Source organism: Lynx rufus, unplaced genomic scaffold, assembly GCF_022079265.1.
Source record: "Lynx rufus isolate CCGP_SWC_20201006 ecotype Redwood Valley unplaced genomic scaffold, mLynRuf1.p SCAF_12, whole genome shotgun sequence".
Classification (NCBI taxonomy): Eukaryota; Metazoa; Chordata; class Mammalia; order Carnivora; family Felidae; genus Lynx; species Lynx rufus.
The window spans coordinates 60,094,896-60,108,688 of record NW_025814826.1 but is presented as its reverse complement, the minus strand read 5'-3'; the positions used below and the strand labels follow the sequence as shown (position 1 = coordinate 60,108,688).

The window sequence follows — 13,793 nt, the reverse complement described above, 5'->3', positions numbered from 1 at the left end:
TGCGGGGCTCGAGCTCACGAGCTGTGAGATCATGACCTGAGCTGAAGTCGGACGTTTAACCGACTGAGCCACCCAGGCGCCCCGTCCACCTCCCCTTTTAAATAGCTATCGTGCTGTTACTGGTATTGGCTTTTCTTCACTGGAGGAGTTTCTCAGAGCGTGCTACTCACTGAAAACTTGAAGTCTGCATTATGGTACCGTGAGTGGATACATGTCGTTTCAGAAACTGATTTGGAATGGCAAGGAGTTAGTTAGCACAGCGCAGAAGGGCAAGAAGGCATTCCCAGCCAAGGGGCCAGTGTGGACGCCAGAGGATGGAAGACGAGTGAGTGCCTTTGTGAGGAGCCTGTAGTGTAGACCGGGGCGGGTGACCTTGGAGGCTGGCAGGCAGTGAGGCAGTAAGAGTTGTATACGTGTGAGATGACGATTCCATTAGAGTCACGTGTAACTACCCAAATGTGACGACTGTGTGACATAATAGCTTATGCTTCATTAAGTTGAATAGTGGCGTTGGGGCAGATCTCAACAGAATTTCTAGGTAGTGATAAGCATAAGAATATCTTGAGATATCTGCCAACCGGTGATATCGGGGTTCGTTGCCTACGCTTAAGCGGAAGAGTGTGCTAAACCACAGTTAGACTGAACACAGAGATGCATTTGACCCTCATCCTAGTACGTGGCCCCTGAATTCTATCCCCGGACTGCTGGTCGGGCGACCTCAGGGTAAAGAGTTCTGCTCTAGCTGCAGGAGAAGTTTTTTCCAATCGGCAAGAAGCACCTTCTCTGTGTCAGGTCCTGTGCGGGAGTCAGAACAGAGAAGGCAGGTGATGGTAAAGCCGAGAAGCAAGTTCCATAGCAGCAGGTGCATACATCAGCTTTGGGGAGTGGGGGCATGGCTCAGACCCCCGCTGGACCCGCTGAGCTCAGCTCCTCGGGGCTCGGGCTTCCAGGGCGGGCGTGAACTGTTACGGGGGTTTGCATGCACCAGCAGCTACCGAGAGATAGGATACCCAAGAGGCTTTTCGCCAGCTGGGAGGTCTATTTCTGTCCTCCTAGCTACTTGTTTTGGTTTCTAGCCCCAGACCCTTGGGTTTCGGTAGTAGTTGGGAGACCAAGTGTGCTCTGAGATGACCCATGTGCAGGATCTGTGGGGACGGCCGAGGGCTTCAACTGTCGCCCTGTTCATTGTCCCTTCTCAGACACAACCTCACTATTCGTCCTTGGATCGGACCCTCGACGTAGCCCCGATCCATCTGGTCACGTACTTGTCTTGGGCTTCATAGGCTGCGGGGAAATCTTTCAACAGTGTCCCACGTGGATTCCCAAGGCGGAAAGTGAAACCTGGCCTTGTGAGGTTGGAGACCGGATTAGGGAGGGGACCTGGGGAGCACATCAGTTTCGTTCTTTGCAAGATCAGATTTCTCTGTGCCTCCAAAGCCCAATAAAATGGTGGCTCTTACCCAAAGGCTGTGACCTTCAGGTTCTTAGATGCGGAACGAATCAGGTCTTTGTGTCTCCTAAGGGAAAGAATAGAATTGATTCAGCTTGATTTCGGTGTCCACTGCTGTCCAATCCACTATCACTGGGTTTGTCCTTCCCAACCCCCTCTCCCCACATGACTGCCTCAGGGGTTCTAAGCAACCGATGTCGTTGTGGCCTGTAAATCGCCATGGGCTGCGCCCAGTTAAATTCATTGACAGACAAACTCACTGTTGCTGGACAGACCCCTCCTTATCCCTGCTCTGAGAAGTATTTGCTTAATGCCCCTGTGTGACAAGGGCATCCTGCAGACACGGGCCCAGGAGTCCGTGCGGTATTTATGATGTGTATCCCCGTAGGTGTCCTTTTCTCCGATACGAGCATTTCTTTGGCATCTCCCGGGCCAGCACAGATGCCCGGCACCAAACAGGAGGCTTTTGTTAAACAGACAAACAGTTCCTCGAATGATAGCAATATTTAGCAAGTATTACTGTTTCCCCTTTTTAGCCTTTATCTGTGAGGACGAGTTATCTTTGCTTCACCGTTACGAAAGCCGAGGCTCAGAGAGACGAAATGGCTTGTCCAGTCATTTCTAAAATAAATTACATCCCTCGCTGCCTTTTAAAACAGTTCACTGAGCACATGACTAATGCAGCCACTATTGACGTCTTGGGATGCTAGAACATCAGTTCGTTCCCTGGACCGGACACAGATGACCTTAAGGCTCTTATCGCTTGTGGGGATGTTTGTCTCTCTGTTAAATAGTCTCGCCCAGGCTTGGATGACCTGTCTTTCACTGTGTTTTCTCTCTGCTTCTTAATTCTTCTGTCTCGTCCTCTGCTGGAGGGCTGACACTTCCTCGTGGCTATCAATAAGCCGGCTTTTAACAGCTTCCTCTCCCTCTTGATGGGAGTCATTTTGGCTCAGTTCTCTACTTGGAAGGAACTCAGGTGCAGCGGGACCTTAGACTTCCGAACACGTAGGATGCTTCTGCATTTTTATTTCATCAGGGAGGGGATCGAGAGCACTGGGATCTCGGCCACATGCTTTTTTTTTTTTTTTTTTTAACCTTCACAAAAAAGTGCTCTGGCCGTTTTCCCCCAATCCCGTTTTGTGAAATTTCACCCACCTGATATCATCAGAAATGTCTCCCCTAATCTACACATTTCTCTTAATCTGGGGCATCTATAGGACTCTATGATCTAACTTCCAATTTTGAAAAAGGTATGCGTCAGGATAGAAGTGTTCTGGGAGAGGATTCACGTGGCCATTATCCTTTTCTTGGCATTGATTCTTTCCCTGACTTTATTATAATAGCATGATGTGTTTCGGGGTTAGTGAACGAGGGGGATTTCCCCAGAAGGCATCAAACGTGTCTTTCACCCCATGTACTCGGCCATAGGCACATCTGTTCACGTGGCTATGCAGGTACTATGTAGTGCCCCGGGTTTGGGAGACAGAAGAGTATGGCACCCTTCCTGCCTTAAAAAAGCAGGGTGTTTAGGAGCGCCTGGGTGGCTCAGTGGGTTAAGCGGCCGACTTCGGCTCAGGTCATGATCTCACGGTTTGTGAGTTCGAGCCCCGCGTCGGGCTCTGTGCTGACAGCTCGAGGCCTGGATCCTGCTTCGGATTCTGTGTCTCCCCCTCTCTCTGCCCCTCCCCTGCTCACATTCTGTGTCTCTCTGAGTCTTAATAATAAATAAACGTTAAAAAAATTTTTTAAAAAAGCAGGGTGTTTAATCAAATTATAGCACATAATGAAGACATAAAAAGAAAAGTTAGGGGATCAAGCAGCGTAGGATTAAAATAAAAAAGCGTTCAATCAAACATTGGTGACACTTTTTCTCTGTATTTGTTACTCTGAAATAACCATCTAAATAAGTAAAAGTATACAGGCACATACCCTGACTCCAATTTTTGCTGTCGTTTTGCTGGTTATCCCCCCATTCCTGAAGAAACTGAAAATCTGCCAATAATAACCTGGTTTCGTTAAGTGCTTACCATGCGCCAAGCTCGGTCCTGGAACCCCGAATGCCATTTGCATTTTCCACATCACAACATCGCCGCCACAAAGGCGGGTCCCATCCCATCATTTTCTGCATCTCAGAGCTGAGGAGACAGAGGTGCAGATGGATTAAGTCAGGAGTTCCAGGAAAGACTGACGTGTGCAAAGATCCACTCGACCCCCGAAGTCAGAGCGGTTTCCTTAATCTTTATTTATTTCTGAGAGAGAGAGACAGACAGAGTGCGAGTGGGGGGAAGAACAGAGAGAGAGAGAGAGAGAGAGAGAGAATCTGAAGCAGGCTCCAGACTCCGAGCTGTCAGCAGAGTGGAGCTCGAACTCACGAACCGCGAGATCACGACCTGAGCCGAAGTCGAACGCTCAACCGACTGAGCCACCCGGGCGCCCCCAGAGCGCTTTCCATTTTACCGTGCAACCTCCCCCACACTCCTCTTTACTCTCGCTGGTTCCTAAGGCAGCTGGCAATCTCCATCTCTGTACATCCGATTCTCCAACCCCTGCTTCCCCAGTCCCTGCCCTGTGCCACACCCCGTGCTAGGCCCAGAGGATGCCGTCATAGTCCCTGCCCTCAAGGTGCTAGCCGGAGATGTAGAAAGGCATTGAGTGAGTGAGTGAGTGAGTGAGTGAGTGCTTGAGTGAATGAATGAATGAATGAATGAATAAATGAATGAACAGTAAAATTTCCGGAGCTACCTTCCAGCGTGGACATACTTGTAGTGCTAGTCTTTTGTGAATTTCAGAATTCATACTTCTAAGCCCGTCTCCAAATTTCTAGCTATTTTTATGACCGTATGTAAAATATCTGGGACCCAGTCTCCACCATCTGCACATCAGTGGAATGAACTCGATGTTCCATCGTGACGCATGATAACTGCACACACAAGAAGATCTGGTAAGTCATTTTGCTGATGATTTATTGCCTTAAGGACAAAAGCATAAACAGGGAATTTGCGCACCGAAAATCCTTCACATTGAACAAACATGTTCCACGTTACACAAATCATGAGAAAAATGAGGAATGTTGTAAAACATGACAGATCGCCCAAGTGCTCTTTTTTTCCTCTGTTGGGAAATTCCAAAACGTTCCTTCATTTGTATTTCTTAGTCACTTGCAAAAATGGCGGTAGGAATACTTAAATATGAAGTCACAGTTTGAAAATAGATATAAACACACACACACACACACACACACACACACACACGCACACGTATATGTGCACAGATACACAGTTGACCATTCTGACCATTCGTGAGTCCCAAGCTGTGCAGGCTTATTATTGGAGTTGCTTTACAGCAAGATAAGTCTTTAAAAAGCAGTGACTTAATTCAATAGAATAGTCAGGGGTTTCGTTGCTTCCCCATGATCTCTATGTACACACAGCACAATGTTAATGAGATTATAGACAACTGTATCATTCAAACCTACTTGCTTGACTCCCTCTCTGAATCACCTTGAAATTAACATTGTCCAGACACGGCCCTGTTGTCAGTAAAGCACCTCTTGGTACCTTTTGATCTCGGGGGCATGCGCACCGGGCTTGGGGTCAGGAGAGATGGCTCAGGGGTCAGACTGACCTTGGTTGGCAATCCCGGTCTGCAGTTCCCTAGCTAGTAAGACACTGAGCAGAGGCCGTAACATCTATGAGCCCCAGCGTCTTCTCTCTGACGCGGAAAACGATTATAACGCCAAGTCTCATAGGTTTGCTATGAGGACTAAGAAAGATATAGCAGGAAAGCACCTAGCCCAGGCCTGGCACTCAGTAAGTGCTCGCCAAGTGTTGACAATAAGGTTTAGCAAGAAGTAGTATTTGAGAATACAGGTTTCCTCTCTCCCCACCTAAGCACACCAGAGAAATTCACTTGAGGCGCTAATGTGAATTTCTTCACCAAAGGCTAACAAATCCTTCGTGTACCTTCCCCTTAGCCCAGAACACGGAGTAACAAAGGACTGGAGACACCATCTGTCTTGTCTACTGGATGGCCTTGCCAATGAGACGCTCTTCTGGGGGTCATTCGTGCTCTTCCTGGAGGCTTCCCCAAGAGCCAGGCCGAGGGGAATAAGCTGGAATTTGGGCTCCAATTTGTTTTGGCTGATTTCTCAGCCTCTTTGAGTCTCAAACTTTCCATGTATAGAAACGGGGACGAGAAGCTTCCTTCCAAACGTCGTGAATGTTAGTAAGATAATTTAAGCAAAGTGGGTGGCACCAAGGAGGCCTTCAAAAAAGGGACATTTTTTCTTTGTGACTAATATTCCTAACTTTTATTGAGGCCGGTCACACCACTGCCGAGCAAATCTGACTGCCAGAAAGGTTTTCCTTGCATTGGTCCCAAATCTCCTTCCCCATGACTTCAGAACATGGAGCTGAGACTTTTCCCAGGGGGGCCTGCCTAGGACACGTCCGTTTCTCAAAACCAATGTAACTGGAGTTACCCCAGCCCACTCGGCCCCAGGGCACTCCCGGATTCCTCCATCCAGGTTTCCTAGGATCTTGGAAGCTATGCTCTTTTCCAAACTGGGATGCAGAGTCAGGAAGAACCTAGCTCTTGGATTTCTGCTGAATTTCAAACGCGGTTAGCCGTCATCCGGTCCTTGTGATTTGTAGACCTCAGGTAATTTCACTCTGAGAAAATCCAACGTAGATCCACACAGGCTTAGAGAAGAGCTTATTCCTGGGGTAAATGCTCTTCACACAAAATGTCTTTTTCAACAAAAAAAGACATTTGTTTAAATATCCAGCGTCTCCTTCCTAGGGCACTTCAAATAAGATTTGGCTGATAAGATCTGTACCTTTGGAAGAAGAGAGCCTCTGAGTAAAAGTAGGAACACATACATGGTGTCTTTTATTCCACAAATATATATTGAGGACCACTGTATGCCTTGTATGGACCAGGCATGGGGGAGGTCATGGTCAGGAAGGCATATTTCCAGTCCTTTTTTCCTATTTCAGAATCCCTGGCCCACCAACACCGAATTCCCCCAGGAATAACCCGCACATCTCTCATCCGAAGCATTGGATAAACAAAACCATCTCTTAAATTCATGATGAAGGCTGGCTCCTGATCTGAAGGAGGGGAGGACTGATTCATGGAGTTTTGTCCATCCCGTATTTTTTTTTTTTTTTTGGATGCTCAGGCACCTACATTACCTGAAAGCGAGATACGCTTCTCTTGGGAAAGGAGCTAGAGAGGCAGTAAAAAGAGTGAAAAAACAAGGGCAGGAAGTCGGTTACTCTGACATGTTTTCCTGCTCGACACGCTTGGGAGCTCTAAAAAAGTAAGGACAGAGACACGGGTCGTAAAGTTAATCCGACTTGGATTTGAATCCTGACTTCCCCACGTACCCGCCGGCTGACTTCGGTCAAGGCTCCGTACCTTGCTGAGCTGCTATTTCACATTTGTAAGAACAGAAAGAATAATAGGCCCTTGCCAACACGATTGCCAAGTCTCCCCACGAGCCGATGCATGCAGAGCACTGGGAACAATATCCGGCAAACAGAAGGTAGTAAATAAAAGAATTGTGACAGTAAATATTTATATTCTGCTAACAAGATAAATAATAGTCTCATTTCCATTCATAACAACCTTCTGTTCCTTTTAAGCTTCAACCCACTTTGGCATTTAGTCCCTGTTAAATATATTTCCGTTTCTAGACAACTGGTAAACCCGTCTTCACACCAGGACCGGGGGTTTGGGTCAGCAGACCCGAAGTCTGTGAGAAGGGTCACTGCAGCAGAAAGAGCGGTGTCCTTGTGCCCCAGACTGATGCAGAGTGGATCCGCGTCGTGGTTTGAGCCACACACAGCCTGTAGCTGTCTCCGTTACTTTAGGCGGGTCCGGCCCGGACTTCAGCGGGGTCTCCCAAGGCCCCGTAAGAGCAGAGCAACGTCCCGGGATGCCACTCTCAGGGGTCAGAGGGGCCATCCTAAGGGCTCCCCCAACTCCCAGGAGCCCCCAGGCAGCGAGAGGGTCTAGATGCCCAGAAGAGCTGGCCAGCTGCCCGGTGTCCTGCTGGTCAGCAGCAGATTCACGCCAGGGTCTGTCACTTCTGAAAATTGGCCGACCCTGTTCTGACCCTAGAGTATTGACTGGAGACTTTTCCCGTGAATAAGAATGAAAGCCATCAAATTGCATTTCTGACCAAAACGAACCAGTGTGGACCCTTTACCGTGCAGGGATGACGAGAGACTTAGCCCAAATCTTCGGAATCAGAGACACCTGGGTGTGCTACGGTCAGAACTGTCTATCAGCGTCCACGTGGCAGGACCCACATAACAGACTGTTCCATTGTCCTAGATCCCATCTGTGCTTCTGAACGGACCCAAAGAGTCTTGTGGTTTGGCATCTAGAAAGGGAAGGAGCGATGTGAAATGCCTAGCTGATTCTGTTCCTTGGAACTCAGGTAAGATCCAGCAGGACTTCCAGTGACTTGGACAGGCTTGGGTTTTGTCCAGAAGAGCTGGAGACAGGCACTTTGTCTGGAGCGTATGCAGAACATGGCCAAGGACAGAAGTCAGAGTCTGGGCCCGAGCAGCAGCGGAATGGGTTGTTCGGGTGGTTGGAAACAGGACAGGGGGCTGACGGTCTGGATCAGGACAGTTAGAAGTCAGCGGGAAGTGGACGAAGAAGGCTCAACTGGGGGCCTCGGAGGGCTGGCTGCTTTGCACACACTGGGCCACGCCCGAGCCCCGTGTTTTGTACCCGTCTAATTGGCAATTTCTGGGAAGTCAGGGTAGGATTCTAAGTCGGCAAAGATATCGTTGGGATTCCTACAACTCAGGTTGCAGAAGCAAGCGTTGATCCATAGGACCTGGCGGGAGAAGCCAGGCCCGTCGGGACATTGGAAGGAGACGTCGATGGTCTTGGACTTGTAGGGTATGCAGCACCTGCTGTCTGTGCACACCCCACAGTACTTTGGCCGGTAGGGACGCGTGCTGGTGCAGCCGGCAAGGGTGAAGTTCATGGGTGCTGCGGGCTGGTACACGGCCAAACACTTCTTCCCTTCCTGCAGAAAAGGAGGTTTCAGTTGGGGTGCTCAGAGGATGAACAGTCACCGTCCTCCCTCCAAGCCCTCATTTCTCCCTTCGCACTCACCACGCAGGAACCCTCCACTTTTCTTTCAGGTCTGCAGCATCTTCAAGCGAGGTTGGACCTCCCCAAACACAGCGAGACCCAGACATATTATGCAGAAGCAACTGAAGGCCTCCCCGGGCCCTGCCTGGCATGCATGGTTCCTCCTCGCAACCTATAAGGTCTTCTTTCCTACCTTTCTGCCTGGCCCACGCCCAGGACTTTCTCACGGTTTTGCCAACACAGGATGCCTACGTAGCTCCCTCGGTCTACCAAGTGTCCCAGCTGCTGAGTGCTAGAACCATCACGGGGTTCCATGATTGGGGAGCTGCCCTTTCCCCTAACCTGTTCTTCCTCCTCTCCCCACAGACTCTCACACACATCCTCCTCATGCAGCTTGCTCAACCAGAGTGTATTCTGGAAAACTAGCTCTATCTCCCCACTGGGCAGTGGGCCACTTGAGAGCAGGGCCCTTACTGTGACTCTACAATCTAATTCCACGCCCGGTACCCAGTAGGCACTCACTAAATTCATTGAACGAATGGCTCTCCCACGTGCCGGCACCACGCCAGAACCGGGGGTAGAGCAGGTCCAGACCACGCAGGGCTTGACGCTTATACAGATCGAGGAGCCATCTTGGGTTCATAATTACAAAACCAAAATTGGGTGGGAAGCAAGAGGCAACAGCAAGGACTTGAGCTGGCTTTATGGTAGACCCACCTCTACCTCAAAGGCACGGTGCCTTCACCCAACTTGGGGCCTTTGTTCCCATCTTTCCTGCAGCTCACAACTCTTCCATTCACGCTCTCAGTTAAACCACATCTGCTGAGTACCTACTCTGCACCAGGCACCAAGAATATGGAGGCCAGCATGGCAGAGGTAACTGATCAGAGAGGGAGCGGAAGAGAGAAGGGAAGAAGAAGGAGAAGGAGGAGGTGGAAAGATCCAGTTGGCTGGCACAGAGATAATGGAGTCGGGGTGGGGGACAGGGAGTAAGAAGGACTCGTGGGGAAGTGGAGCTCTCTTGTCCCCTGGGCAGTCCTCTCTTCGGCAGCCCCAAGATGCCATGAATGCTCCAAAAATGGAGTCAGTGCTGAGCTTTCCTTTCCTTTCCTTTCCTTTCCTTTCCTTTCCTTTCCTTTCCTTTCCTTTCCTTTTTTTCCTTTTCTTTTCTTTTTATGTGGCACCAAGGCATGGGACCAGTCCCAAGACAGAAGTGAGGAGACCTTGAGTTAGATAAATCAGACCCATTTCTAACTACTGTGGCCCACTCTATCCTCATCCTTTAATTATCTTAGCCTCTCAACGCCAGAAGAGATGTCAGACCAACTCCAAGTCTTACCGACGAGGAGCCTGCGGCTCAGAGATGCAGAGATTGGCCACAGTCATGTGCAGTCAGCAGCAAATGGGCATTTGACTCCTGACTCCAGCTGTCCTGAGCCCTCTTTAGAGCTCTCCTACCGCCCAGTGTGACTGTCATGTCCGTGCACTTGGGTGTGGGCTGGGACAGGACCACAGGGTGAGTGGCAGTCAGTGAGGGTCCCTGAGCATCTCCACAGGAAAGCACTTCCAAGGGCCTCTGAGTTCTCTCCAGAGTGACCCTGACTCTGAGAATATGGTCACCGCAATGCTTCCGTTGACTGAAAGCCCGCTGATACACATTATCCCATGTAACTCTTCCGAAGGGGGCTTAACTCTTCCCATTTTCCAAACGGCCCCCTCGAGGAAGTGCAGGCGCCAGGCTTTAAGCTGGGCTTGTAAGATGCCTACCCCGCCCTGGAGGGTGGGCTCACCTTGATGTGTGGACGGATGTCCACGTCGCAGGGTCGCAGGGTGCAGAGGCGGCTTTCCTGCTCAGGCCAGCACCGGGTGTTGACGTTGGAGATACGAGTGGAGACCCCCAGGCCGCAGCTGGTGGAACAAGGGCTCCAGGGGCTCGTGTAGGCTATGCAGTTCCTGTGCCACGGCTCTACCTCACCCGTGGCTGCTGTGGATGTAGGGACCAGACACCCTGTGAGTCGCCAGACGCCATCAGCCAGTCCCCCCCACCCTCAGCGCCCACAGGGTCCGGGACCCTGAAGCTTCAAGAGGAAAGAGGTGGGCTATCTCCCCCCACTCCTGAAAGGGCAAGTTAACTCCTAACCCCTCCCCAGGGAGAGGAGGATCTGCTCTGGGCTCCTCTGTTTCTCTGGAAGAAAGATCATCTTTAGAGACAGGCGGACCAGAGTGCAAATCCTGCGTGACCACCTCCAAGCTGTAGGGTTCCGGGTAACTCACTCTGGGCCTCGGCGTCCTCGTTGGAACAGAACACCTGCCTCCCAAGGCTGGTGTGCCAAGGAAAGGGCCTGTTTACTGAGTGCATATCAGGCACCTGCAAGGTGCTATCCCTGCCCCTGCAGAGATCAAGTTTATTTGGAGAAAGTCAGAGGGAGTGTCTATCCCCTAGAGCCTAATAGCCAATCTGGGTGATGCTGAGGGCACAGTGGTTAAAGAGACACACAGGCTTCAGAGCCAAATTGCCTGGCTTCAACTATGAGCATGGCCACTTAGCAGTCGGGCAGCTTTCGAGAAGCTAACCCCACCTCCACGCCTCAGGCTCCCCACTTGCAAAGAGGGGTTGACGCTAGCATTTCCCTCCCAGGGCTGTGGACAGAAAAGATGGGTCCGCGCCTATGAAAGCCACAAGCTGTCTCTGGCCCTTAGTAGACTCTCAGTAAACACGAGCTTACGTGGTTTCTTGACTGTCAACTAAACACCAAGTCCCGGATGGTTCTATCCATGTGTGCATCCCAGCATCTAGAACATGGTGAGTGCTCACTTACTCTCTGAGTAATGGAAAAATGGGCTAAGCTAGAGGGGGAGGCAAGGAAAAAGCCAGCAGGACAAAAGAGAGGTGCCACAGAAAGACGGAACAAGATATACAAGAGAAGCCTCAGAGAGGAAGCCAGTCCCGCCCTAACACACGTGCCCACAGTCAGGAAGACAGAGAAAGGACCGGGCAGAGGGGGGGAGAGGAGGAAAGACAGATGGTAGGGCAGGGGAGCGGGGGAGGGGGAGAGAAGGAAGGCGGGGGAGGGAGGCTGGTTTGCAGTGGGGAGGACGGGAAGGAGGGGGGAGAAGAGTGATAAAAAAATGGAGAGGGGTCAGGGCCGGACACTCAGCCCCTCCAAGTGAACAGGTGTGCAGGGAACGGGGATGGATGAAGGCAGGAAGGAATGAGTGAAGGGGGAGCTTTGAGAGGCAGAAGAAACAAGAAGAGGCAACTAAGGACAGAGGAGAGGAGGGCTGGGATGAGCTGGGGGTGGGAGCACGGAGGAGGGAGGCGGAGGGACGGATTTGCCTAGGAGGATAAAAGGGCTTTGGTTTCTGGGTCGCCTACTGGCAGGCAGGGGCTCTGCTCGTCCTGGGTCAGAACGGGGTCACTGGGCCACATACAATGGGCAGCCAGCCACTGCCCCTCCCCCTGTGACCCTTGTGTGGCTCTGCCGGTTGGGGGCCGCAGTGGGACTATTGCCTTGGGCCTGCTAGGAACAGAGCACGGCCAGCCCAGGCCCCTCCGGAGAGGCTCTGTCCCCCGGAACTGCGGGGAGGGGCAGGACCACTGGAGGGTGGCACCCGCTGAGGGCACACAGCCTGGGGGCACGTCTCTATTGTCTGGGCTGGTCCCCTGGCACCCCCCCTTTCCTGCTTTCCAGTTTGTTCTCTGAAACACCTTCTTCACCTAGCTGCTGCAAAACCTCTTTCTTTTTTTTTTTATTTTTTTATTTATTTTTTTATTTTTTTAAATTTTTTTTTTTTTTTCAACGTTTATTTATTTTTGGGACAGAGAGAGACAGAGCATGAACGGGGGAGGGGCAGAGAGAGAGGGAGACACAGCATCGGAAACCAGGCTCCAGGCTCTGAGCCATCAGCCCAGAGCCCGACGCGGGGCTCGAACTCACGGACCGCGAGATCGTGACCTGGCTGAAGTCGGACGCTTAACCGACTGCGCCACCCAGGCGCCCCTGCAAAACCTCTTTCCCCTGTTTCTGTCCTGCCTCTTGGATTCGCCTGTCTCAGCTTTTTCTCTCCCTGGCCTTGAATGGTGGTGTTTCCGGGGCCATACCTATGGTTGTCCACCTGGGCGATTTTGTCCCCCAGTGTCCAATGGCAATGTCTGCAGGTATTTTTGGTTGTTACTCCCTGAGAGGCAGGTGCTGCAGACATCTAGTAGGGAGAGGCCGGGGGTGCTGGTAGACACCCCACAATGCACAAGGCAGCCCTCCCCACAGAGTCTTCTCTGGTCTGGGATGTTGTCTGTACCAGGGTTGAGAAACCTTGCTCTACAGTCTCCCTGAACAATCTCAGGCACTTACAATTGTTAGGAAACCATCAGTACCCTTGAAACCCCAGACTCTATTGGCATCTCTTCACTCTTTCATGTCCACTTGTCTGGCAGACACTTTCCTTCTAGAAATATCCTCATCTGCTATCTTCCGTGTCATCAGCTGCTCCTGGTTTTCCTCTTCTAGTCCCCACACTCTGTCCCTGTCCCCCCTCAAATGTCAGCCCTCCCAGACCTCGGTCTCACTCTACATATCATCCCTGGACCATCGTACTCGCCATCGGCAGCCCCAGGTGCATGGCTTCCAGAGCTCTCTCTGCAGTGGATTGATGCTATGACCCCGGTCCTACTCCTCATGTAGTGCCTCTCCCATCAGTACCTTCCTTGCAATCTCCACCCCAACTGCCCTAGCTCAGATCCTCACTGGCCCATCCATCCATCCATCTGCCCACCCATCCATCTGCCCATCCATCCATCCGTCCATCCATCCACCAATCTATCCATCTATCCATCTACCCATCCATCCATCTGCCCATCCATCCATCTGCCCATCCGTCCATCCATCCATTCATCCGCCCATCCATCCATCCATCCATCCATCCATCCGCCCATCCATCCATCCGCCCATCCATCTATCCATCCATCTGCCCATCCGTCCATCTGCCCATCCATCCATCCATCCATCCGTCCAGCCATCCATCTGCCCATTCATTCATCTGCCCATCCACCCATATGACAAACATTGATCTGGTACCTGAGAAGTGGCTGACGTGGGGCTACTCCAGGAAGCAGTGTTAAAACAAATGGGCCTGTCCCTCTCCTCCTTTTCCAGGGCTTCCTCTGGCTCACCTGTCCACCTATCCTCCATAGTGAGGCGGAAGCCACCTACCCCCTCTCCCT

At 51.2% G+C, this 13,793-nt stretch overlaps 1 protein-coding gene across 1 annotated transcript in view; it reads right to left on the bottom strand.

The window, feature by feature from the left end:
* Positions 1–4,397: 4,397 nt before the first annotated feature.
* CCN4 (cellular communication network factor 4) overlaps positions 4,398–13,793 on the bottom strand; it is a 75,531-nt gene continuing 66,135 nt past the window's right edge. The window contains exons 5-6 of the mRNA XM_047073876.1: positions 10,363–10,556; positions 4,398–8,504 (exon numbers count right to left, since the gene is read on the bottom strand). Coding sequence (XP_046929832.1) covers positions 8,205–8,504; positions 10,363–10,556 — 494 coding nt within the window. The 3' untranslated portion in view covers positions 4,398–8,204. The remainder of the gene's footprint in view (positions 8,505–10,362; positions 10,557–13,793) is intronic.